Here is a 27033-nt window from a genome sequence, read left to right as displayed (position 1 = left end):
CACTGCACCTTCCTATATCGATGTTCTCTCTTGGTCATCATACCATAAATATGTCAGTATATCTACTCGTTCCATACTCAAAAATAATTCAAAACGTGTGTGAAGTCTGCTTCTCAACAGGTTAACTACAGATTTGACAATCAATTAGGTAAGATTGTTTTTCTCTGTACTTGTTCCCAAATCTCTGTCACCCAGAGTACACCAAATTATTGTAAAATGAACTTGCACTGCAAATTGATAATGAAATACATTGCTAAGTGTTCTAAACAACTTACCAGAGGCACTTGGACTCAGAGATAATGTACGATTTGAAAGAGCAGGATATTCATTCTGCAAATCAAATAGTTCTATATTATGCAAAGCACAGACTTATTATTTCTTACCTTAACTACTAAACATTGCTAATAAACATTATTTGAATTTAAACCGGTCACCAAAAGAACAGGAAATTTGGCATACTTTCTAGGAGCACGTGCCGTCCGACTTAAGAATGTAAACTGGCGATGCAATAAGGATTAAGCAATATAACATTGTCTCTTCAACTTTGTTAGCCCTTCACAGTTTAAAGTACAAAATTGAGACCACTGCAACATTAAAAAAAAAAAAAAAGCTGTGTGTGCTGAGCACGCGCATAGTAAGTGAAACTTCTTTGACTTTTGTCACAGAAATTGTATTTGTGTTGGTGATGTTTTAATTAAAAATCAAAATACAATTTCAGTTACAAAACGCAAATAAATTTGACTTAGAATGCGCGTGCTCGGCACACATCCCATGTATTAGCTATTTGCACTAAGTGTGAATTCCTTGTGTGTATGTGTGTCAGTGTGTGTGTCAGTCAGTCAGTCAGTCAGTCAGTGTGTGTGTGTGTATGTCAGTCAGCCAGTCAGTGTGTGTGTCAGTCAGTGTGTGTGTGTGTGTCAGTCAGTGTGTGTGTATGTGTGTCAGTCAGTGTGTATGTGTAAGTCAGTGTGTGTGTCAGTCAGTGTTTGGGTGGGTCAGAGTGTGCGGGGGGGTGTGGGTGAGTCAGTCAGTGTGCGGGGAGGGGTGGGTGAGTCAGTCAGTGTGCGGGGAGGTGTGGGTGAGTCAGTCAGTGTGCGGGGAGGGGTGGGTCAGTCAGTCAGTGTGCGGGGAGGTGTGGGTGGGTCAGTCAGTCAGTGTGCGGGGAGGTGTGGGTGGGTCAGTCAGTCAGTGTGCGGGGAGGTGTGGGTGGGTCAGTCAGTCAGTGTGCGGGGAGGTGTGGGTGGGTCAGTCAGTCAGTGTGCGGGGAGGTGTGGGTGGGTCAGTCAGTCAGTGTGCGGGGAGGTGTGGGTGGGTCAGTCAGTCAGTGTGCGGGGAGGTGTGGGTGGGTCAGTCAGTCAGTGTGCGGGGAGGTGTGGGTGGGTCAGTCAGTCAGTGTGCGGGGAGGTGTGGGTGGGTCAGTCAGTCAGTGTGCGGGGAAGTGTGGGTGGGTGGGTCAGTCAGTCAGTGTGCGGGGAAGTGTGGGTGGGTGGGTCAGTCAGTCATTGTGCGTGGAGGTGTGTGTGGGTGGGTCAGTCAGACAGACAGTGTGCGGGGAGGTGTGGGTGGGTCAGTCAGTGAGTGTGCGGGGAGGTGTGGGTGGGTCAGTCAGTCAGTCAGTGTGCGGGGAGGTGTGGGTCAGTCAGTCAGTCAGTGTGCGGGGAGGTGTGGGTGGGTCAGTCAGTGTGTGGGGGGGTGGGTGGGTCAGTCAGTGTGTCAGTCAGTGTGTGGGGGGGGGTGGGTGGGTCAGTCAGTGTGTGTGGGGGGGTGGGTGGGTCAGTCAGTGTGTGGGGGGTTCAGTCAGTGTGTGGGGGGCGGGGGTGGGTGGGTCAGTCAGTGTGTGGGGGGGTGGGTGGGTCAGTCAGTGTGTGGGGGGGGTGGGTGGGTCAGTCAGTGTGTGGGGGGGTGGGTGAGTCAGTGTGTAGGGGGGTGGGTGGGTCAGTCAGTGTGTGTTCAGTCAGTGTGTGGGGGGGTGGGTGGGTCAGTCAGTGTGGGGGGGGGGTGGGTGGGTCAGTCAGTGTGTGGGGGGGGGTGGGTGGGTCAGTCAGTGTGTGGGGGGGGTAGGTGGGTCAGTCAGTGTGTGGGGGGTGGGTGGGTCAGTCAGTGTGTGGGGGGGGGGTGGGTGGGTCAGTCAGTCAGTGTGCGGGGAGGTGTGGGTGGGTCAGTCAGTCAGTGTGTGGGGAGGTGTGGGTGGGTCAGTCAGTCAGTGTGCGGGGAGGTGTGGGTGGGTCAGTCAGTCAGTGTGCGGGGAGGTGTGGGTGGGTCAGTCAGTCAGTGTGCGGGGAGGTGTGGGTGGGTCAGTCAGTCAGTGTGCGGGGAGGTGTGGGTGGGTCAGTCAGTCAGTGTGCGGGGAGGTGTGGGTGGGTCAGTCAGTCAGTGTGCGGGGAAGTGTGGGTGGGTGGGTCAGTCAGTGTGCGGGGAAGTGTGGGTGGGTGGGTCAGTCAGTCATTGTGCGTGGAGGTGTGTGTGGGTGGGTCAGTCAGACAGACAGTGTGCGGGGAGGTGTGGGTGGGTCAGTCAGTGAGTGTGCGGGGAGGTGTGGGTGGGTCAGTCAGTCAGTCAGTGTGCGGGGAGGTGTGGGTGGGTCAGTCAGTGTGTGGGGGGGTGGGTGGGTCAGTCAGTGTGTGGGGGGGTGGGTGGGTCAGTCAGTGTGTGGGGGGGGGTGGGTGGCTCAGTCAGTGTGTGGGGGGGGGTGGGTGGGTCAGTCAGTGTGTGGGGGGTTCAGTCAGTGTGTGGGGGGGGTGGGTGGGTCAGTCAGTGTGTGGGGGGGTGGGTGGGTCAGTCAGTGTGTGGGGGGGTGGGTGAGTCAGTGTGTAGGGGGGGTGGGTGGGTCAGTCAGTGTGTGGGGGGGTGGGTGGGTCAGTCAGTGTGTGGGGGGGGTGGGTGGGTCAGTCAGTGTGGGGGGGGGTTGGTGGGTCAGTCAGTGTGTGGGGGGGGTGGGTGGGTCAGTCAGTGTGTGGGGGGGTGGGTGGGTCAGTCAGTGTGTGGGGGGTGGGGGGTGGGTGGGTCAGTCAGTGTGTGGGGGGGGTGGGTGCGTCAGTCAGTGTGTGTGGGGGGGGGTCAGTCAGTGTGTGGGGGGGGTGGGTGGGTCAGTCAGTGTGTGGGGGTGGGTGGGTCAGTCAGTGTGTGGGGGGGTGGGTGGGTCAGTCAGTGTGTGGGGGGGGGTGGGTCAGTCAGTGTGTGGGGGGGGGTGGGTGGGTCAGTCAGTGTGTGGGTCAGTCACTGTGGGGGGGGGTGTGGGTGGGTCAGTCAGTGTGTGGGGGGGGGTGGGTCAGTCAGTGTGTGTCGGGGGGGGTGGGTTCAGTCAGTGTGTGTGGGGGGGGGGGGGTCAGTCAGTGTGTGTGTGGGGGGGGTCAGTCAGTGTGTGTGGGGGGGGCGGGTGGGTCAGTCAGTGTGTGGGGGGGGTGGGTGGGTCAGTCAGTGTGTGGGGGGGGGGTGGGTGGGTCAGTCAGTGTGTGGGGGGGGGTCAGTCAGTGTGTGGGGGGGTGGGTGGGTCAGTCAGTGTGTGTGGGGGGGGTGGGGGGGGTCAGTCAGTGACGGGGGGGGTGGGTGGGTCAGTCAGTGTGTGGGGGGGTGGGGGGGTCAGTCAGTGTGTGGGGGGGGTGGGGGAGGTCAGTCAGTGTGTGTGGGGGGGGTCAGTCAGTGGGTGGGGTCAGTCAGTGTGTGGGGGAGGGGGTCAGTGAGTGTGTGGGGGTGTGTGTCAGTGTGTGTGTCAGTCAGTGTGTATGTGTGTGTGTGTATGTGAGTCAGTGTGTGTGTATGTGAGTCAGTATGTGTGTATGTGTCAGTGTGTATGTGTCAGTGTGTATGTATGTGTGTGTGTGTGTGTGTGTCCTGCCCCCCTTTCTCCTGACTCTCCCCAGCACACTTGTCCTCCCCCCAGCACACTTGTCCTCCCCCCAGCACCCTTATCCTTTCCCTGCACCCAGACCCTTTCAGCATTCCCCCCCCCCCCATTCCTACCAGATCGCGGCACAGAGGAGATGGAGGCAGTGTCGGCGGGGGGAGAGGGAGAAGCGCGTCATCGTCAGCTGGAGCCAACTCGGAGGCTTCTGATGGTGCTGTGGGGGACGTGGGGGACGCAGCGCACTCATCACCCCCCTCCTCCCCCCCCGTTTCCGGAGCAGTTCTATGCCTCGGCCGGGGCATGCACCGGGAGGAGAGGCCGCAGGAGATCAGTGCCTGCATAGAGCCCCGGGGAGCAGTGTGGGCTTCAGTGTCCCTGTGAGGAGAGTCATGGCGTCTCGAGCGTCGCCATGACTACCGGGCATGCGCAGCATATCAATGGGCGGGGAACGGGCGGGGAATCAGCGGCGCCGTCACAACTGCGCATGCGCGGCATGGCAGCGGCCGTTAGGAGCGCCGCATTTGTCACGATGTGTGGGGGGGTGGGGCTGGGGGGGGGAGGGGGCTTAGGGGGGGAGCGATTAGGAGCGGCGCCGGCGGCGATCTGATTTGTGGAGCGGGTGTGATGTCAGTGTTGGGGTCGGGCTGAGCCAGAACACAGCCCGGCCTCAACTGCCAGCACTGACGTCACATCCGTTTCATTTCTGTCTCCACAATTCTTTTTTGCCCCATCACGAATGAGGTGCCACTAAGGAAGTTTCACTTCAAAAAAAGTTTGCACTCACTATAATCAGTTTTTCTCAACAATCTTCTCAGGACAACTCAAATGTTAGGAATAACAAATTAATTACCAAGCATGTGTGCAATTATATTAAATATGAATGTGTGATGGATATAACCAGCCAATAGCCTAGCTAAGGTGCCCAAGTGAGAAGATTGAGAGAAAGTGTCGCAGACACACACAATTACAAGTTGCTATAAAACTACTTCAGAGCAATTTGCAGTCAGCTCTGAAGTGGGATCCAGCAGAACTTTCTAATGCACTAATTTGCACAGAACGATAGCCTACAAAGTGAAAAAAGATCCCAGCTCTGCAAGCTGAGGCAAAGAGACTAGTAACAGGCACTGGCATTCACGGACCGTTCTACTCCAAAAAGCTCAAATGGCTAAAATTCAACTAAAGCGTATTTTTGGAACAAAGGATCAGAGTTACAGTTTTGATTTGATTCAATAAGGTGGGTGGGGAGGGAGAGAACCCATACACTGCACTATATCCAGGAGGAAGATTAGAAAACAGACTTTGGCTTAGTCAGTATGCACTCTGTTCTAGAACCATAACAGTAAAATACATTTGCAAGACCAAAAAGGCAGATTGACTTACTGGATAATGACTAGAGTTGCCATTGTACGAGGCTTCGAAAACACTCTCAGTCATGCCAGTCCTTTCCCACTGGGGACACCGGTTTGCTATATAATAAGATTGTGGCTGCAATGCACCCGACATATGGCTTTCTGGTATACTTCTGTGCCTTTTAAGCTTTGAAAAAGACAGATCATCACTTGCTGCCCTTTTACGTCTGCTTGACACTGGTGAATTGATCAGAGCATTTACAGTTTCTGATACTTGCGTTTCTTGGCTAATTGCGTTTAGGATTCTTCGCCTGGGCAAAAACATCGGATGTGGATCCCCTAAAACTAGTTTCCTGTACACGGTTTTAAGTTCTGAACTGGTTTTAGCAGGACTTTTCACTATAGGAAATGTGGAAAAAGAATGCCTTCTTCTTATGGTGCCTTGAATCTCTTTGGGCCACATAATCAGCCCTACATGGTTAGAAGTCTGTGCTGGTGACTTTATCTCACAATTCTCCAGCTTCCTTTGATTCAGCAACGCCGCAGACAACAGTTTTGATGGCGATTCACCAACTTGATAGCTTTCTCTTGGACCCAATAATGAAGAACATGGAAGTACACATCTGGTAAACCATGCGTCACTTTTACGCAAACATTCTGGCCTTGATGCGATGCCGCTCTCATTACAGATTTCGTTAGTAAAAGTCTGGTCTGTGGGAAGGGTATGTGACAAAAAAGAAGCTTGCAGTAGATTCGGCTTTGCAACTTGAAGACTTTGTTCTGTGTAAGGATCTCTGGAGCACAAGCTCCTCTGCCCACGTTCAGCAATACCGGAATTGTTCAAATCGCTTGTATCTTCAGGTCTCCAAGGCATGTGGGAATTTGCCTCATAATTAACAGTGCAACACGCTTTCTCTTTCTTAGAAATTGGGCCCAGCAGCGACTTTGAAAGCCTGGATGTGGGAATCTCTCTTTTTACTCTGGTAAGATCTGTCTTGTGCTTGTTAGCGTACCAAACATTGCATCTGTAGTATTGAAGTACATTAACGGCTGCCCATTTTTTGCTTTGGATTTCCATCAGTCTGCTGAAAAATTGTATCATATTCGGATAAAAGTCAGCAAGAGTGACATCCCCGAATTCAGAGAAATTAGAGTCGTTACAGTCCACAGATTCTGGCTTATCTGTTTCACTGTCCTCCCCTTCCGTAAAACAAAGTGTCTGCTTACATGCTCCTGCTGTACTATCCGACGCCAATTGTCTATTGTGTCTACCAATAAATCTTTTCAGTTGTGTGGCAATGGAGACTTTTAGAGGAGAAGCAAAAGAACGGGAAGCATTGGTACTTTTATGTTCAAGATATCCAAGAGAAATATCTTCTCTGTTACCTGGAAAATGAAAATTTATAACGTTATCAATTACATTTTAAAGATCTAAAAAAAGTCAATAATTGTTCAGCTTTAACACTGTGTATTTATTCTGCAGTTGTTTTTGTAACTGGATTGGACAAGTCCCATGACCTGCATTATTTTCAGCTCTGTGACCTCCTAGTTCCAGACATACCTTCGGTGAAGTTACCGCTGTGGAAGCAGGAGATTTAAATGGCCATGATTCCAGCTTCCTATTGGCCTGCGATTTGAACGGACATTTAATTTCCCTGGAGGCTTTATACCAGTAATTTGCACCAGCATATAGTAAGATTCAGCTCCGGGGAACTCCCCAAAACTAATAAAAACCAGCCGGGTTTGCCGCGAGATCTTTGATAGATGTACAATGTTCTGTTACGTATGCTGTAGAATAGGGGCTAGTGAATATATTCTGTCATGATGTAACAATGTGACAAAACATTGACATAATGCTAACTCAGATCACACAAGCTTTCCATCTGCAATGACACACCCTCTGTGAAGTGAAGTAATGCACCATTATAACAGTGACGTCACTTCCATTCACATAAATGAAAGTTAATGCACCATTGATTGTACAGTACAGCACATTGCTTCTCACCATAAAAGAGACCGCAGTTCCTAAACAACCAACTGGACAAGACAGATATCAGATTTTTCAGTGAATGGTTTCCAAATCAACCAATTTTGTCTACAAGGTCCTTGAGCAATCTACCAAACATTACTATACAGATGCAGCCTTGGTCGTATCAGGTAGAATAAACCCACTGAAAGCAGCCATGGTTTTTACGGTTCGTTCCCCGAGCCGCAGCGTTTTGCTTTTCTTCACACAGCTCTGGCGATAGTAATACTGGCTACATCTGTATCCAATACAAAGGCAGAGAATGGCGGGGGAGGGGGGCATTTTTTATTACCGTGTTTATTTTTCATTGGCGAAACTTTTACAGAAAAATATTTTTCTCCTGTGCGTTCAACCTACAAAAAAAAGAAAAGAAAAAGATAATAGATCACGTCCTAACTAAGGCCTCGTCCAGGCTCTTCGCTTGCGTGCTGAGGCGCAGGGAAAGCGTTGTCTTTCCCTGGCCTTGCGGTTGCTTGCCCTGCGCTCCGTCAGGGGGCGGGCCAGTTCCGTCACGGAGCTGGTCCGCCCTCATTGGGCGTACCGCTCACGTGACCGGCAAGCGCTTGATTTTTTTGGATTTTTAAAATTGGGTAAGACCTACGGTTCCGCGCGCTTGCGGAAGCGTAAGCGAGCCCCTACTGAAGCCGCTCTAATTGCGACTGTAGGGGCTCAGTGCTGAACGGGAGCGCGCGTCAGCATGCTTCAGCAAGCAAGTGCTTACCATGGACGAGGCCTAAAGGTGTAATTAGCAGTGACATCTACAAGTCATACTCTACATTTTACTTGCCAATTTCCTATCAAATGGCAGAAAAGCCAATTGGCTACAGATCATAGAATTTACTTAGTAAAAAGTCATTTATTTATAAAGAGATAATATTTAGCAGCGCAGTACAACGGGCTGTGAAAGACCATAACAATAAAATGACATTAACAGACAATAAGCAAGGAGGGCCTTGCTCAAAGGATACAGTCCAAAACGTGAGGGCGTGCAAGTTACAGTGGGGAAGAAAAAAAGGAAGGGTGTGTGCCGAGCATGCGCGTTCTAAGTGAAACTTCTTTGTGTTTTGTCACTGACATTGTATTTTGATTGTTATGATTTTGATTGAATTAAAGACTTGAGTATAATTTTTTTTCCTGCAGAAATTTCCATAATACCAGTTGGAAAAGATGATACAATTGACTTATGATAACTAAACAGTTGTGGTGTATTCCCCGGGCGCTAACTCTGACCGTGGTTGGTATATGATATGAATGTCTTAAATAGTATGGTATGTGTTAATAGTGATGTCCTACTGTGACTCGAACTACCCCACTAGGGTCTATCCAGAACCCTTGATATACTGCACCGACACACTTTATTCGAGCAAATACCCGGTATGTACCTGGCAGATACCTGGAATGCGCCACTCCTCACCTCTAACAAGCCCCGTTGCATTTGCCTTCCCAGCCTGGGTTCATGCCTGGCTGATGGGCGGCTGATCTGTTAAATGATAATGATTAGGATTTAATAGGCTGCAATGCTTCGCGTGTCTACCAGATGGCATAAATTCATGAATTGTAATGCAGTATATATATATATACTGTGCAGTATTGCAGCCAGCGGGAATAAAATGCTTCAATCCCTGCTTGGAAAATAACTCAATGCACTCGGGCAGAAAACAGTCACAAACCTCAATACACCCGGGTATACCCGAATTCGTGGGACTAGCCAAGCTCGAATAAAGTGTGTCGCCAGTGTATGGAATGTGAGAAGGGATGGGGGAGCACAGCGTAAGGAATGGTGGAGTGTGATTGTATTATCTCCCTATGATGTTCAGTGGCGTTCTGACACCCTTTGAGTGTCCTCAGAGGGAGGTTTGTACTCCTTAGAGAAGGGTTAAGACTTAGGTGGGTGAAGCAAGTCTATGGATGCAAAATAAATGCAAAATGAATCAATAAAAGGAAAACTTACACGGCCTTGTGTAAGTTGTATCCCATCGAGGTTTCTTTTGCAGTCTTATCTTTCTTCTAGATGATCCTTCTTCTTTCTTTATGCTCTTCTCTTTCTGTCTCTTCTTCTTGCTGTGATCTTGATGTTTGTCGTTGGACGAATCTTCACATTGGTTCTCCTCTCATATGGGTGTAAACATAGGTGAGAAGGTAGTTAGACACATATACATACAAAGTCGATATCAATTTGAAGGGGGGCAATGAGACAGTGTCATCTGGTGTATAGGTATAAGATAGTTAATTTTTTATCTGATTATATATGTACCTGTTCATTAGTGTATGCTAGTCTGTTTCAATAAAATTTAATCACCCCTGTTTTTAGTGTCCTATTAGTCCTTTGCTATCTGGACCTAGCCCCTAGGGGTCTTTCATCACTTTTTGGAGTTTCCAAGATACCATTATCAGTGTGTACTCACACTGGCCCGTGTGAGTATTTTGATGTATTGATACACCTTCCCCATACTATCCCTCTGTCTTTGTCCCACAAGGGACCTTTGACCTGAAGACCTGCGATCTGTACAGGTGTTTGCAAGATACCGTTATAAGTTACCACTCACATTAGGCCGTGTGAGTGAATAATAACTATCTTATACCTATACACCAGATGACACTGTCTCATTGCCCCCCTTCAAATTGATATCGACTTTGTATGTATATGTGTCTAACTACCTTCTCACCTATGTTTACACCCATATGAGAGGAGAACCAATGTGAAGATTCGTCCAACGACAAACATCAAGATCACAGCAAGAAGAAGAGACAGAAAGAGAAGAGCATAAAGAAAGAAGAAGGATCATCTAGAAGAAAGATAAGACTGCAAAAGAAACCTCGATGGGATACAACTTACACAAGGCCGTGTAAGTTTTCCTTTTATTGATTCATTTTGCATTTATTTTGCATCCATAGACTTGCTTCACCCACCTAAGTCTTAACCCTTCTCTAAGGAGTACAAACCTCCCTCTGAGGACACTCAAAGGGTGTCAGAACGCCACTGAACATCATAGGGAGATAATACAATCACACTCCACCATTCCTTACGCTGTGCTCCCCCATCCCTTCTCACATTCCATTATGATAACTAAAGTAAGATATACAGGTAAACCCCGTTATAGCGCGACCCGTTATAACGCGGTTTTCACGTGGCTCCCGTTTAAAAATAAATAAATATATAAATCTAAATTTTTTTTTACATGTTTTTTTGCACACTGCACGCTTCACACTGCACACACTGCACACACACTCTCACTGCACACACACACACTCTCACTGCACACACACACTCACTGCACACACACTCTCACTGCACCACTGCACACACTCACAGGACACTACATACTCACAGGACACTGCACACACTGACTGCACACTGCACACACACTGCACACACTCACAGGACACTGCACACACTCACAGGACACTGCACACTGCACACACTCACAGGACACTGCACACACTCACAGGACACTGCACACACTCACAGGATACTGCACACTGCACACACATTCACAGGACACTGCACACACACTCACAGGACACTGCACAGCACACACACTCACAGGACACTGCACAGCACACACACTGACAGGACACTGCACAGTGCACACACTCACAGGACACTGCACAGCACACACACTCACAGGACACACACACTCTCTCCCTCTCCCCCCCCCCCCCCCACACACACAGGATAGAATGTCTGTGGTGTAGAGCAGGAGAAGCTATCAGGAACACAGACACACAGACACACAGCTCTCTTCCTAGACAGGGCAGGCTCCCCTGGCGTCCCTGAAAAGTTTGCGAGTGAGAGCAGGAGAAGCTGCTGTGCGGGTGATCAGTGGACATGTGAGTAAAATTGCCATGGAGAGAAGGCTGCAGCCCTGAGCCTCGCACTCTCCAAGCACTGCCTGCAGCTCTCTGACTGCTGGGGAGGAGGGAGGAGTAGCACAGTGCAGCACAGTGCGATGATGCGATCCCAGCTCTCCCCCCTCTGTAGACACGGAACCCCGGGCGCGGCGGCCATTTTTAAATTTGTTTAATTAATTAATTAATTTAATTAGCGCGACCCCGTTTGTAGCGCGGTCGGATCGGGTGGTCCCCGAGGACCGCGCTATAACGGGGTTTACCTGTATACATAATTTGGATTTTAAAGTATCTAAATGCCGATACTTTCAAAATTCTTTCATTCAATCAAAATCATAAAAATCAAAATACAAATCAGTGACAAAACAAAGAAGTTTCACTTCGAATGCGCGTGATCGGCACACACTTTTTTTTTAAAACTCACTTCTATATTTTGCTTTCATTCAGGATTACCCATGTTGTCCTTAGTTACAGTATGTGATACATTTGTATTTTATTTATTATTCATCCTCATGCTTGTGTTGCTGGTTCTTTTCATTCATAAATTTTCAACACACATACTAAGTTTTTTTTTTCAATTATCCTTAGACCAGAAGTGTTTGTTTATTTAGACAGTTGCATACATTGTATTGTATTGTATTGTATTGTATGTCTTTATTTATATAGCGCCATTAGTGTACATAGCGCTTCACAGTAGTAATACATGTGGTAATCAAATAAATAACAGATAATATAAATAACAGATCATGGGAATAAGTGCTTTAGACATAAAAGTAACATTTCGGAAGAGGAGTCCCTGCCCTAAGGAGCTTACATTCTAATTGGTAGGTAGGGAGAACGTACACAGACAGTAGGAGGGAGTTCTGGTAAGTGCGTCTGCAGGGGGCCAATCTTTATGTATCCTGTGTTCAGAATATCCACAGTGCTATTCATATGCTTCTTTAAGTAAGTGTGTCTTAAGGTGGGTCTTAAAGGTGGATAGAGAGGGTGCTAGTCGGGTACTGAGGGGAAGGGCATTCCAGAGGTGTGGGGCAGTCAGTGAAAAAGGTTTAAGGCGGGAGAGGGCTTTAGATACAAAGGGGGTAGAAAGTAGACATCCTTGAGCAGAACGCAAGAGTCGGGATGGTGCATAGCGAGAAATTAGGGCTGAGATGTAAGGAGGAGCAGAAAAGTGTAAAGCTTTAAAAGTGAGGAGAAGAATGGAGTGTGAGATGCGGGATTTGATCGGAAGCCAGGAGAGGGATTTCATGAGGGGAGATGCTGAGACAGATCTAGGAAAGAGTAGAGTGATTCTGGCAGCAGCATTTAGGATAGATTGTAGGGGAGACAGGTGAGAGGCAGGAAGGCCAGACAGCAGGAGGTTACAGTAATCAAGACGGGAGAGAATGAGGGCCTGAGTCAGAGTTTTAGCAGTCGAACAACAGAGGAAAGGGCGTATCTTAGTTATATTGCGGAGGAAAAAGCGACAGGTTTTAGAAATGTTTTGAATGTGAGGGGCGAATGTGAGAGAGGAGTCGAGTGTGACCCCTAGGCAGCGTGCTTGGGCTACTGGGTGAATGATTGTAGTTCCAACAGTAATGTGGAAGGAGGTAGTAGGGCCAGGTTTGGGAGGAAGTATGAGGAGCTCTGTTTTAGCCATGTTGAGTTTAAGGCGTCGGAGGGCCATCCAGGATGATATAGCAGAGAGACATTCAGAAACTTTGGTTTGTACAGCAGGTGTAAGGTCAGGTGTTGAAAAGTATATTTGTGTGTCGTCGGCAAAGAGGTGATAATTAAACCCAAAAGATGTTATTAGGTCACCTATAGAGAGTGTGTACAGAGAAAAGAGAAGAGGTCCCAGGACAGAGCCCTGGGGTACCCCCAAAGAGAGATCAAAAGAGGAGGAGGAGGTGTTAGCAGAAGAGACACTAAAAGTACGATGGGAGAGGTAGGATGAGATCCATGATAGAGCTTTGTTCCGAATACCTAGAGTATGGAGAATGTGGAGGAGAAGAGGGTGGTCCACGGTGTCAAATGCTGCAGAGAGGTCGAGTAATATGAGCAGAGTGTAATGACCTCTGTCTTTGGCAGCATGGAGGTCGTCAGTTATTTTGGTGAGGGCTGTTTCGGTGGAGTGAGCAGTGCGGAAGCCAGATTGTAGAGGGTCTAGGAGAGAATAGGTGTTGAGAAAATGGAGCAAGCGAGAGAATACAAGACGTTCAAGTAGTTTAGAGGCAAAAGGCAGGAGGGAGACAGGTCGATAGTTAGAAAGACAGGTAGGGTCAAGCTTGCTGTTTTTGAGTAATGGTATGACTGTTGCATGTTTGAAGGAGGATGGAAAGGTTCCAGAGCAGAGGGAGGAGTTAAAAATGTGTGTAAGCGTAGGGATTATAGTAGGAGCTAGAGGTTTTAGGAGATGGGAGGGAATGGGGTCAAGAGGGCAAGTGGTAGAGGGAGAAGAGGAGATCAACAGCGACACATCCTCCTCTGAGACAGTGGAAAAAGACTCAAGGAAGGCAGGAGGAGAGTTAGGAAGAGGTGTAGGATGGGGGGAAGAAACAGAGGGGATGTTCTGCCGTATGGATTCCACCTTTTCCTTAAAATAGTCAGCAAAGTCCTGAGCGGAGATGGAAGAAGGAGAGGCAGCTGAGGGTGGTTTGAGTAGAGTATCAAAGACAGAGAACAGTCGGCGTGGGTTAGACTTGTGCATGTTGATTAGTGCAGAAAAGTAGGCTTGTTTAGCTTGCGAGAGGGCAGAGTTGAAACAGGATAGCATAAATTTGTAGTGAAGGAAGTCTGCGAGAGTGTGAGACTTCCTCCAGAGGCGTTCAGAGGAACGAGTGGAGGAACGCAGCATGCGCGTGTGGGAATTTAGCCAGGGTCTAGGGTTAGAAGGGCGAGGGCGGCAGAGAGAAAGCGGGGCATGTAGATCAAGAGACGAGGACAAGACAGAGTTGTACTTTCTTTCATACATACAATGAATTTAACAGATGGGTGTGTAATATCAATTGTTACTTCTTTATAAGCTCATGTTCTGCTCATTTAGAGGGCTATTGAATCACCTTTGATGAAGCGAGAATTTACCTCACAAAATGTGCCAGGTGTGCCATAAATAGTGGGAACACCATAGCAACGTTTCCCAACATCCAGCACATGTGCAAGCAGCTCTGGCTGTTTCTGCACATGCGTGAAAATGGGAAACCTCTTCTATGCATGCGTGAGGGTGGACGGCCGTTTACACGCATGCACAAGCGGCTCTGGTCGTTTCTGCGAATGCGGTGCTGGCCTCTGTTAGTTGTTTCTGCGCATGCACGATAATGGAAAAGTTCTTCAGCACATGCGCGAATGCCATCAGGCGTTTGTACGCATGTGGATGCAACTTTTGCCGCTTCTGCGCATGCACTCTGACTGCTCCTGCACAAGCGGTTCTGATGTCACCTGCGCATGCGGCGACCACTTCTGTGTATGCGCGGTGCAGCACCAGCAAATTACGTCACTTCCGTTACACATTTTCGCCTCCGTGAAGGAGATTTTGTCCTATGAGAATTTACTAGGTGCCATTAAAGTTTCACTTCAAAAGATGGGTGTGGTTGTAAAGACTACTATGAATCTAGCACAGGGGTGGGCAACTCCAGTCCTCAAGGGCCACCAACAGGTCTGGTATTAATGATATTCCTGCGTCAGCACAGGTGGCTCAGTCAAAAACTGCCACCTGCGCTGAAGCAGGGATATCCTTAATACCGGACCTGTTGGTGGCCCATGAGGATTGGAGTTGCCCACCCCTGAGCTAATGTGTGTTGCAGTAGAGGCAGGAATAAGCAGAGTAACATAACAGGAGGATGTTGAAAACCATTCTTCGAAGGAAGGCGTTTTTCAGACACCTTATGTGAAGGGTAAGGCAAATTTGATGTTCCAGGGTAGGTAGAAAATGTTTGGACCCGGCAGAGGTTTTGGATGCAAGTTGAGGAATAGGAGACTAAAAAGTGAGATATCATGGAAAATGTGTGTGTGGAAGAGTTGTTTGGAGAGAACTTGCAATGTGTACAGAGCAGTGGTTCTAAAATGTAAGATTCAAAAATATATACTTACGGCCAATGTTTTAGGAATTGCTCTTTCATTGAAGTGAACAATAATATCTACATCTGCAACATATTTTTTCCCAAGCTTCAGATCTGAAAAATGCACTAAAGGAGCATGATCCTGTTAAAAATATATATATATATATATATATATATATATATATATATATATATATATATATCACTATATATAGTATAGAATAGATCATGAAGCATATTTATATAATTTTTAAAAAAAAAGGGAAGAAGGGGAGGATTCAGCACCCACCTTCCGATTTCATTTTGGACAGACCATACTGTGCAGTGATATTTTGTGGATACCTCCCACGGGAAAATAGACCTTTAACTTGATCCAAAAAGTATGGGGTGTCACATAAATGGAATGATTTACTTAAATCTGCAGTTCAGGCTGCCGTTTTTTTTTAATGTATTTATTTTTTCATTTAATATGTGCATCAATAAAATCTGCACACTGACAAGTGATTAGCTAAGCTGCAGATCGATTGTTTCTCCTGTAATTAATCGCTGAAGATTTGGTTTTGGGGGTTCTTTACATCACCATTAGGGCAGCAGAAGATTCCCCAAGATGCAAAGTTCTGTGGGAAAGATCATGTGACCAGGCAGCCACTAGATACAATTGGTGTACTGCTAGAGAGGGCAAAAGGGGTATGCCAGAGCGTTTCAGAAGAGGAAGTGTGTGTGACTTTGTAAATGGTTGCTATAGAAACAAAAATGCTTGTTACATTATAATACATTAAAAATGTCTTTAAAAAATTGTTAAAAAAAAAAAAGGGCTACAAGTATTTTCTCATTGTACAGAACTGATTTATTAAAACAAACATACACGTAGGATATTGCTTGAACTGCAGCTTTAAACCCGTCCCCTGAGCTAAAATCTCACTTCTTTGTATTAACTAATTGCAACAACAAAATTGAAACAGAAAAAAAGCCCGTCTCTCAAAAACGAATTTTAAATAAATGGTTACATTGCGCAAACGTGGGAAATTCTGGTGGTCAGTTTGCCTCCAAACTGAAGATGGACTTCCTGTTTTTGTAAGCAACACATTCCACATCGGACAAAATAGCCACCATCCCTGGTTCAAATCCAAGCCTAAGGCTGGGTCCATAGAAGGGGAAGCAGGGCTGGACCGCGCTGACGCTGAGGCTCGCCTGCTGAAATCTGCGCGATTTCATGCCCATGCAGGCGAGCCAGCGGGCGCGATCGGAGGCGGGGGGAGACTGAGGGAGGCGGGGCAGTGACGTCGCTGGGCCAATCGCCCGCGACGCACCAATGTCAACGTCACGGCGCCGTGACATTGACGCTGCTCCGCGCTGATTGGTTGTTTTCAGCCGACAGCGCTCTGAAAAACAGCTTGGCTGTCGGCTGAAAAATCCAGCGCCTCAGCATGCCTGCGGACGCTCGCGTGAGCCCCCTCTCAAGGCATCCTCATTGAGGATGCAGGGGCTCAGCGCGGAGCGTATATATAAGAAAATAGATCAGGCAATTAAGTCACCAGCAAAACAATGTAATAAGTTAATAATGAATTTCACTGTATCCAATGAGGGAGCAGCAACAACTGAACCCTTTTAGGCACGCTAGATCGTGCGGGTAATCGCTGAGAGAGTTGTGCATCTTCATCTGCACATGAAAAAGAGATGCAGGGGTTTGTAAATCTCTGTACACTCAATTATCTCTGAAAAATTCTAGTTGTTGGTTTATTAAAAAATGTATGACAGTCATTGAATCATTTAAAACTATGAAGGAACATTAATACATAGTGACGGAAGAGTAACAGGGTAAGTTCTTTTTGTTTTTGTTTCCTGTCAATATAAATACTAATAGGGATTGGTTCATTGAACTGCTGCAATTACCTCCACACTCATTTCACTCCATGTTAGAGTGTTTTTGTCATTGAAGACAGACAGATGTAGTCAGATTGAATGATTAGAAGGACGCTCCCTCCCCATCAGAGGTACACACAAAAGCACCCTAAATAATGTAGTTAATGGCTGAACAATAAAGCAAAACATTCTCATGCAAACAATTTATTAAGCCTTAGGCAGAGGCCAGGCAGGGAGCGGGCGCTCATGCGCGGTGACGTCACTCTCCCTGCTCGGTTGGGAGATTTGTGGCTGGCTAGATGCGCACACTGGGGGCGCGGCCATGACGTCACAGAGCTGGTTCGCCCTCATTGGGCAAACAGCTCACGTGATGTGCGAGGAACAAATTCAATTTTGCTTGCTTTGGCAAGCAGGTAGGCGCCGCTCATGCACTTGCTCACACTGGCCACACATTGTCGCAATGTGTTTCATCGCGGCCAGCGTGAGCGCCCGCTCAGCGCCACCCTGACCGAGGCCTTCGTGTTGCATTCATTATCAGGAGCAAATAAATAACAGGCAGTCCTTGGTTATCCAACAGAATCCGTTCTGGAAGTAGCGTTGGATAATGAAAACGTTGTAAAGTGAGTCCCATGTTAATCAGTGGTGGTGAGCGTTGGATAACGCATTCCGGCGTAGAAAAATGGCCCATAGGGTTGCATTGTAAAGCATTGGATATGCCATTCATTGTAATGTGAAACGTTGGACAGCGAGGACTACCTGTACTTGTGATGGATGGGGTAGCTGTCATCACAAAACTGGGATGAAGCCCAGCTAGCTACCCCATAATCCATGTAACTTGGCCACCTATGTAAGGCTTATTTTGGCCAAATGTACTTTAATATCTGGGGGAGAACAGGGAAAGTATAATGCACTATGTATGTAAATCAAAGCACTTTATTCCCTGTAAATGCAAGCCCCCAGTTTAGTGAATCAACATTGTTCTGTGATGTGATTTGGGAGTCAGCCCTGTAAAGTGTAAATTGGATTAGGTGACTGTATGTGCTCATTTCTAAGATGACAGACTTGTAATGTGATTTGCATGTGTACATTTCTATAGAGGGGACTCTGTGATTTAATCAGCTGAGGTTCCTTCAGAGAAATGTGTATTGTGACAAAGGCTGGGAACGTGGAGGTGTTAAAGACATTTGGCGAGTGGGAAAGAGTGGTCAATCAGGTCTGCTCTGATTGGCCAGCAACCCGTCCCATGTAAAGGATAGCAACAGAGGGCTATATAAGAGGCACTGCTGATCAGAGAATCTATCTGGGAGACATTCTGTGAAGGAGTTTGGATCTTGACTGTGACCAGCTGGAGATACGTTAGAGGGGCTGCTGTGTGATCAGCACTCTGATATCCTGGACGAGAAGCGGACAGGGCAAGCCTTTTTGAAGCAGGCCCCTGCACCTAGCGAGGCTAGTCTACTCCCCAGGTGGTATTGTATCTTGCTTTGTGCATCTTTGTTTTGTCTGCTGGCGTGCCAGAATAAACCTCATTTTACTCAACAACCTTGTCCTATTTGGTGCTAGTGATCCCGGTGTAAAAGTTCTGGTCTCCTGTGACAGTACTTACATTAGAAGATTTCAGTTCGGAATTGCTGGTAGTATCTGGATGGCTTCCACTGTCATCTTCACCTTTAACAGAAAGAAAATATATTCTTGCAAACCAATTCATTTAGTATTTTTTTTTTTTAGGGACAGAGTAATATTTTATCCTTCTTACCGGAGATAACGTAGCTGTCACAGCACACATTAATATTATCTTCAATCGCATGCACCTGACAAGGAGTAAAACGAAAGTATCACACCTTTATTCTAAAAACAGTGAAATAATTACAGAATATGGATGTCTGGTAAATAATGTCACCCATTAAAACAAATTTCAGGTATCAGCATTGCATCTTCGTTCGACTTTTTGATAACTCCTATGAACAGCCAGCTGATAAATGCTGGTTAAACCATACTCAAGTTAAAATGATGGAATTGTGAGGCGAGAGAATTTGAGGCCACGCTGGTGAACTGGGAATCTATATTCAGCTACTGTATAAACATGCTTCATAGATAAAATCAATAATCTACTCTACACTCTGTTTTGCCAACACAAAAGGCAAATCACACCTGGCAAGGGGGTCACCCCCTTTATCATTGGAACATGTGAATAACAATCAATAAACCCCACGTATTAAAAAAAAAAAATCTAAATGTAATATCCTCATTACCCGTTATAGAGCTGGCCTAGCCCGCATGGGTGGCTACAGCTATTGACCGGGGGGTGCGGCCCCCCCCCCCCAGCTAGGCTGTTGGTCGCGTGCACGATCAGGGAAGGCAGTTGGGGCGGTTAGTTTTTAAATAGAGCCAAGGAACAAGCAACTGTCACTTGTTCCTTGGCGTTCAACAGTTTCACACACTCTCCTCTCTTCTCCTGCGTTTAGTAGGTTAAAATTGGTTTGATTTGGGCCCCCCTCCCGGGGTGAGGGATTTTCCCTTCCCTCCTCGTGGTGAGGGACCCTCCGCCTCCCCCCGTGTGTTTTTGCCGGTTTTGCCAGTGCCCGGGGGGGGGGGGGGGGGGGGGAATTGCAATTAAGGCTGTTGTTTTTTGTCCTGCGTGGGACCTCCCTTCCTTCCTCGTGGTGAGGGACCCTCCGCCCCCACCCCCCATGTGTTTTTGCCGGTTTTGCCGGTGCTCGGGGGGAGGTTGGGGATTGCGAGTAGGGATAGGTTTTTGTCCTGCCTTTCGTTATCGCGCTGTTTTATTGGTAGCAGCGGCGGGGGGAGGAGGGAGAAGGATGAGGAGAGTGACTCCTACCTGGGGCTGATGCGTGTAGGAAGGCGCATCGGCGTGGAGGAGGTTTTTGCTTGGCGCCGTTTGCGAGCCCTGTTCCTGTCCTCCTATTGTGGCCGCTTGTGTGGCTGGGGGGGGGAAGAGAGGCTCGCCCAGCCCACGCTTAGCCGTGCGGTTGGGCTAATGGCAAGGGAGGTCTTTGCATACACGAGTGTCATGTGGTTCCGCCTCCTGACGATGATCAGGGGGTGGTTTTTTTGGGGGGGGGCTGGGGGCAAGGCTGTTATTACGTCTGGGGGAGGGGGCTGTTCGTGGTTTGGCTGGAATGGTGGGCTTTTGCCCCCCCTCCTCCCTCCTCCTTGGGGAGATATTGGCCCTTTTCCTTCCCCCCCTTTTTTCTTCCACTCTTTTAAACAGGGGCTGTCCATTTAAAAAAATAATAATAATTAAATAAATAATTAAAAATATATATTAAAAAAAAAAAAAGGTTTAAAAAAAAAAAAACGCCTTTTGAGGTTGGTCTTGGTTGTGGTTAATGGAAGCCAATTCTAAGGTTTTTCGTGTCGTGGGTGACACCATACTTAAAAAAAAAAAAAAGCTTTAGAGCGGTTCTAAGTCTATTCAAGTGAACTGGTTTTCGTGGAAAGATCGGCCAGGCAAGAGTTCAAGAGTAGTTTGCTGGCAGGATTTAGGTGGTGGAATTAAACCAGTGTTTGACGAGCCATTGGATAAATTCAGCGCTAGTAGCGATGTCCTTTCAGGTCAGCACCATGCAGCTTTTGGCGGAGGCGCACAACCATGAGGAAGGATGGTTTCAGAAGCAGATGTGTGCACTAGTGCTGAAAGCTGGAAGTGATCAAGGAAGTTTGGGCAGTCGTGGAAACGCGAGAGGACAGGGTGGTTCCCATGCTACCTGCGCTGAGGCGTGGCCATCATCAAGTGATGAAGGGGGTCCTAGTTACGGAGCACGGGAAGCGTTGGTGGTGCAGAAGGGTATGTCATGGCGGAGTTTTTGGAAATCACAGCCTATTTGGTTGAAGGCTGGGTGACTTTTGGGAGGAGCCTGGGAGATGGGTTCCCACATGAACAGGTGTGGGACATTGGGTCCCTGGAAAAACAGGGGTGGGACATGGGTCTCCACAAAAACAGGTGTGCGACATGGGTCCCCACAAAAAACAAGTGTTGGACATGGGTCCCCACAAAAACAGGTGTGGGACATGGGCCCCTGGAAAAAACAGGGGTGGGACATGGGTCTCCACAAAAACAGGTGTGGGACATGGGTCCCCACAAAAACAAGTGTTGGACATGGGTCCCCACAAAAACCGGTGTGGGACATGGGTCCCTGGAAAAAGCAAGGGTGGGACATGGGTCCCTGGAAAAAACAAGGGTGGGACATGGGTCCCTGAGAAAAAAAAAAAAATAAAAAAAAAAAACAAGGGTGGGACATGGGTCCCTGGAAAAACAGGGGTGGGACATGGGTCCCAACCTTATATAAAAAAAAAAAAAAAAAAGCATGGATGGAGGCGAGCAGTAGGTGGCTAAGTATTCCATTTCTCCCCTAAAAAAAAAAAAAAGGGGGGGATTTTGGGAGAGGGCCGACATGCTCGCCATAGCCGGTTACTGGTGAAAGGAAAGCTGGAAAAGGATAGTTGGTAATAAAAAAAAAAAAAAAAAATAGAGGTTGGGGGGTTTGGTCCCAGCCTAGAAGAGAACGTAGGTAAAGGATTGGTCCTTTTAAAAAAAAAAAAAAAATAAGCGTTTATTCAGGAATAAAGGTTAGCTTAATTGGGGGTTTAATATTTGCTTCCTCATTTACAGGTAAATCTGGAACGGCCGGGACGCGGTCGACCTCGCTTCGTGGCGCTGGTACGTCGTCCACGGCTCGCAAGCGGTCCGGGCCTCGGGTTGAGCTTGCTGTCAGAGGCTTAGAGGACAAGGGTCTTGGGGCAGGTCCCGACAGGCGGTTCAAAACACCGCCGGGGACTGGGGCATCGAAGGGTAAGCGAAAAAGAGTTGCTTGTTTGGGAAATAAGGGCGTTACCTTGCCGGGCATTGTTAGCTCCCCTGGGCCACAGGTGTTGGAGTTGGGGTTAGCGGGCGATGCCGAGGCAAGAATGATTAGTGCGGTGGTTAAGGGCGTTCAGTTAGCTTTATTGCCGATGACAACGTTATTATCCACTAAGCAAGCAGTGGAGGCATGCAAGTCAAGTGAGCGGCAGGGGGGGTCAGATTCAGTGCTTGATGGGGGGAGCAACCGTGGAACAGTGGGTGGAGAGTTGGCTCAGGTGTCTTTGGGTGGGGAGAGTACAGCAGGTTGTACCCTTAGCACAGTGCCGAAAGTTATTCAAGATGCGTTGGCATCGGCCACAGCATTGCCGGTGCAGGTGGCGGGACAAGGAGCTGATTTAACGACAGTTGTTAGTTTGTTAGGTGAGCATCCGGTGGTGAATTCAGGTGCTGGGCAGGGGACAGGGCTCGGAAGGCCATTGGCAGGTTCAAAAAGGCTGCCGGATGCGGCCTATGGGGACTCATGTACGACCATATCACGTTCCTTAGGCGTGCATTTGTCAAAGGAAGTAAAGGAAAAGATTTGGGCGGGTGATTACGTTGAGATTTTGTCATTGCTTCCGGGTTACAATGAAGCGGTAGCTAAATCCGGAAAAAAAAAGGGGGAGGCTAAAAAGGAGGATGTGGAAAAGCGTCTTTTTCCTCGCAAGTTCAGTAATTGGTCGCAGGCATTTGGGATTTTGGCGGGCGTTGCGGGGGAAAAGGATCCGCATTTATGCTCGGCGCTTTTTAAGTATCAGGATACGATTAGAAAAGCGTTTCAGAAACACGGGGGGTCGTCCTTTCGTGGGTCAAATAGCCTCAAAGGGGTCTGGCGGGAGCATTTTCAGGTGCGCACATCAGGGAGAGGGCGTGCAGGTGGGAAGCAGTCGGGGGTATGTTGGCGTTACAACGAGTCAAGATGCAATTTTGAGAATTGTATGTAGATTCCAACATACTTGCGCTGGGTGCGGGGGTCAGCATCCCAAATCAAAGTGCTTTAAGAAAGATAGTAAGGGTTTCAAGGGAGCAGGACAGCAGGCTGTTCAGGAAGGCGGGAACGCCAGTTTCAGCAGAGGCAATGGCGCCTTGGCTGGAAAAATACCCCAATAGACGGGCAGCTAGCTTATTACGAGAGGGGTTTAAGGAAGGATTCAGGATCCCCTTTGAGTATCAGGAGGGATCGGGGGGCGAGAGGAATTTGAAGTCGGTCAGGTTGAATGGGGATGTGGCAAAAGAAAAAATTGATAAAGAGATTGAGTTGGGCAGAATGGCGGGCCCTTTCCTTTCCCCGCCCCTGAAAAATCTTAGGGTGTCGCTGTTGGGAGTGGTTCCGAAAAAGGAGGCGGGGGCTTTCAGGTTAATTCAACATCTGTCTTACCCGAAAGGGTCGTCAGTTAATGACGGGATAGATAGGGACTTATGCTCCGTAAGCTACGCCACTTTTGATCAAGCGGCGGCTTTGGTGGGAAGGATGGGGCAGGGGGCATTGATGGCGAAGGCTGACGTTAAGTCAGCTTTCAGACTCTTGCCGGTACATCCAGATGGTTTTCATTTATCGGGCTGTATGTTGGAAGGGCGTTATTTTGTTGACCTTTGTTTACCTATGGGTTGTGCATTGTCTTGTTTTTATTTTGAAACATTCAGCACATTTTGGAAAAATACCCCAATAGACGGGCAGCTAGCTTATTACGAGAGGGGTTTAAGGAAGGATTCAGGATCCCCTTTGAGTATCAGGAGGGATCGGGGGGCGAGAGGAATTTGAAGTTGGTCAGGTTGAATGGGGATGTGGCAAAAGAAAAAATTGATAAAGAGATTGAGTTGGGCAGAATGGCGGGCCCTTTCCTTTCCCCGCCACTGAAAAATCTTAGGGTGTCACTGTTGGGAGTGGTTCCAAAAAAGGAGGCGGGGGCTTTCAGGTTAATTCAACATCTGTCTTACCCGAAAGGGTCGTCAGTTAATGACGGGATAGATAGGGACTTATGCTTAGTAAGCTACGCCACTTTTGATCAAGCGGCGGCTTTGGTGGGAAGGATGGGGCAGGGGGCATTGATGGCGAAGGCTGACGTTAAGTCAGCTTTCAGACTCTTGCCGGTACATCCAGATGGTTTTCATTTATCGGGCTGTATGTTGGAAGGGCTTTATTTTGTTGACCTTTGTTTACCTATGGGTTGTGCATTGTCTTGTTTTTATTTTGAAACATTCAGCACATTTTTGGAGTGGGTGATCCGCAATAGGGTGCAGGCAGCAGGGATCATACATTATTTGGATGATTTCCTTTTCGTTGGTCCGCAGGGGTCTGATTTGTGCGCAAGGTGGCTTTTTCATTTTCAGCCATGGCGCGCGAATTTGGGGTTCCTTTGGCGAATGAAAAAACAGTGCACCCACGACCACTCTCAGTTTTCTGGGCATAGTAATTGATTCAGTGAACAGGGAATATAGGTTACCTCCTGAGAAGTTAGTTGTTTTGGAGAGTATGATAAAGGATTTCATGCTTCTTAGGAAGGCCTCATTAAGACAGTTTCCGGTTTTGATGGGCCATTTGGTGCTTGCAGCTCGCATTATGCCTGTGGGAAGGGTGTTTTCCAGGCGCTTGTCAGCAGCTACAGCGGGGGTAAGGTGTCCCAACCACTTCATTCGGGTCACAACAGATATTCGGAAGGATTTGGTGGTGTGGCAAGAATTCTTACAGAGTTACAACGGAAGGACGTTGTGGAGGGGGCGTCCAGCGCGGAACGATGAGCTGCAGCTATTTACGGATGCGGCTGGGTCAGTAGGGTTTGGTGTATATTTTAATGGAGCTTGGTGTGCGGAGGAATGGCCAGAGGATTGGCGAGGGACTCAGCTTATCAGGAATCTGACATTTTTTGAACTTTTCCCTTTACTAGTGGCTGTACATCTTTGGGGGGACAAGTTTGCTAACAGGGAGGTGACGTTTTGGTCCAACAACTTGGGTGTGGTGGAGGCTGTGAATAATTTTGGTTCACGGTCCCCACCAGTGTTGGTTCTGTTGAGGCATTTTGTGTTACGGTGTTTACAGCTTAATATAGGTTTCAAGGCTAGGCATGTTCCTGGGGTGGAGAACAACATTGCTGATGCATTATCACGTTTGCAGATGGAGCTGTTTCGGAGGTTGGCACCGGGGGCGGAGACCCAGGGCGAACGGTGCCCAGCAGTCTTGTGGGATCTGGTAACGGAGGTGTGATTGATATAATCAAGGCTTCACTCGCCCCGGGTACGTGGGGTGCTTAGGTGGCTGCTTGGCGAGAATTTCGGGAGGCGGAAAGGTTGGCGGGAGGAAAGATCTCGGAGGTAGACATTTTGCTGGGTCACATGATGAGTTTGAGGGACAAGTGTTTAGCTGGTGGATCCATAGGGAGAAAGATGGCGGGTATATCGTTCTTCCTTAGGCTGAATGGTAGGGTTGATGTGTTTTGTGGTAAGGAAGGTGCTAGCAGGCATGGTTAAAGGGATAACTAGCAGGGATGGCAGAAGACCAGTGACGTCGGTAATTTTGGAAGGTTTGTTGTGGGTCACAGACGTGGTATGCTCTTCCAGTTTTGAGGCAGTACTTTTTAAGGTCACATTCATCATAGCATTTTTTGCAGCTCTGTGAGCAGGTGAATTGGTTTGTGTATCCAAGAAAGGAGGGGTTGGCTTGCAGCGGGCTGACGTAAGTTTAGGAGAAGGTTTGGTGAGGTTGCTGGTACGGAGGTCTAAAACGGATCCGAAAGGAAAGGGAGCGTGGATCTTGTTGAAGGGTTTGCCTGGAAGTGTGGTGTGCCCAGTAAAAGCTTTGGAAGATTATTTGGCCATTAGGCCAGAACAAGGGGGTCCACTGTTAGTGCACATGAACGGGGGGGCATTGTCAAGGTTTCAATATTTGCGGGTCTTTCGGATGTGTCTCAAGCAGCAAGGGTTAGAAGGGGGCAGTATGGAACGCATTCTTTTCGCATTGGGGCAGCGACGGAAGCAGCACGCGTTGGGCTCGCGGTAGCAAAGATACGGAGGATTGGGCGCTGGAAGTCAGACAGTTACCGGACATACATCAGGCCGGATTTGGTAGGGGAGAATGTTGCGATAGAGTAATCACTCTGCTGTTGTTTTTCTTTTTTCCCACCATGTTTTTGCCTCCTCAGATTTCGTGGTAATTTGGATCGTGGGAGATTCAATGGTACACTGGGCGGGGAAGAGGGTGAATTCGCGCCCGTATGGAAAGAATTTAGGTTTGAGTATGGAGCAGGTGGAGGTAACGTGGTGGGGGATGAGAGGGATGCGGTGGGGACGTCTTTTTCCGCTGCTAATTTCTAGGGCCAGGGGTAGGAGGGCACCGGACATCATCATTATTCATGTTGGGGGTAATGATGTGGCAAAATTGCGGTCGATTGATTTATTCCAGCAGATTAAGCAAGATTTGGCGCGCATGTTAGCGTTTTGGCCAAAGGTGCAATTATTTTGGTCCGAGATAATAAGATAATATGCAGGTTGGTTTGGAAAGGTGCGCGTATCCCGGGGAGAGTTAACAAGATGAGGAAGAGGTTAAACAGGAAGGTGGGGAATTTCTTGGTTCAATGTGGGGGTGGGGTCATTCGTCACCCGCAGTTTAGTTTTTAATTGAGTGGATGGTTTAGGGAAGATGGGGTACAGTTGTCGGATGTGGGTGTGGATATGTTTAATAATGATTTACAGGAAGGTTTGGAAGAGGTCATAAGGGGTATGGCGGTACGGGTCTGATTTAAGGGGGTTAAACAGGCCCGTTGGTGGCGGCAGTTGGGGGGGGGGTGTTAACATTTCTTTATTTTGCAGATAAATAAGAGTATATATTCGAGACAAGGAAGAAAAGATAACGATGGAGGGGTCAGTGGACCAATTGCTTTGTCGCGGCGGCAGTTGGGGGGGGGGGGTAGGTGCTTGTTCCCCAGAAGTGGCTCGGGGCTGGTTATCGGGGGGTTTGAAGCAATTGGGCAGGTCACCGGGACGTACTTCCGGGTGCCCCCTTTGCGTTGCCCAGCCCTGAGCATTCTGGCGCGGACAGGTGGTACGCTATCCCCATTTGTGTTAATAAATAAGCCGCGGCCTTTTACCTCCATATATGTGTCCTCTTGTTATTTGTATGTCTTTATGTAGAGGGTTTTTATGAGAGGGGGGGGGGGAAGCTCGCGCCTCCTTGGTCAATGAAAATGTTTACGTTTTGAAAACCAGAC

General features: G+C 48.1%; 2 protein-coding genes across 4 annotated transcripts in view; one reads left to right on the top strand and one right to left on the bottom strand.

The window, feature by feature from the left end:
• Positions 1 to 275: 275 nt before the first annotated feature.
• LOC142484939 (uncharacterized) overlaps positions 276 to 27033 on the bottom strand; it is a gene marked incomplete at its 3' end in the record, with an annotated part of 40072 nt that continues 13314 nt past the window's right edge. Inside the window, exons 5-9 of the mRNA XM_075584188.1 lie at positions 18725 to 18779; positions 18575 to 18636; positions 7512 to 7572; positions 5225 to 6579; positions 276 to 330 (exon numbers count right to left, since the gene is read on the bottom strand). Coding sequence (XP_075440303.1) covers positions 276 to 330; positions 5225 to 6579; positions 7512 to 7572; positions 18575 to 18636; positions 18725 to 18779 — 1588 coding nt within the window. The remainder of the gene's footprint in view (positions 331 to 5224; positions 6580 to 7511; positions 7573 to 18574; positions 18637 to 18724; positions 18780 to 27033) is intronic.
• On the top strand, positions 20079 to 26600 carry LOC142484938 (uncharacterized). Of its 3 annotated transcripts, XM_075584187.1 has the most exons (3): positions 20079 to 20776; positions 21602 to 21781; positions 24945 to 26600. In XM_075584187.1, exons 1-3 carry the CDS (start codon positions 20533 to 20535, stop codon positions 25079 to 25081), a joined length of 561 nt encoding a protein of 186 aa, XP_075440302.1. In that variant the 5' UTR covers positions 20079 to 20532; the 3' UTR covers positions 25082 to 26600. The 3 variants fall into 3 exon arrangements, 2 of the variants coding, with proteins under 2 accessions (XP_075440302.1, XP_075440301.1); XR_012798309.1 differs by having other exon boundaries at positions 20079 to 21781; positions 25969 to 26600; XM_075584186.1 differs by having other exon boundaries at positions 21602 to 26600.

The sequence above is a fragment of the Ascaphus truei genome, unplaced genomic scaffold, assembly GCF_040206685.1.
Source record: "Ascaphus truei isolate aAscTru1 unplaced genomic scaffold, aAscTru1.hap1 HAP1_SCAFFOLD_474, whole genome shotgun sequence".
NCBI classification, from domain to species: Eukaryota; Metazoa; Chordata; class Amphibia; order Anura; family Ascaphidae; genus Ascaphus; species Ascaphus truei.
Note: the sequence above shows the minus strand (reverse complement) of the source record. Positions and strands in the feature narration are given on the sequence as shown.

Coding starts and splice junctions, on each gene's coding strand:
- LOC142484938 (XM_075584186.1), top strand. CDS start 20,533: ATGTCCTTTCAGGTCAGCACCATGCAGCTTTTGGCGGAGGCGCACAAC. Junction 20,777..21,601: donor AGCGTTGGTGGTGCAGAAGG/GTATGTCATGGC, acceptor CCTCATTTACAG/GTAAATCTGGAACGGCCGGG.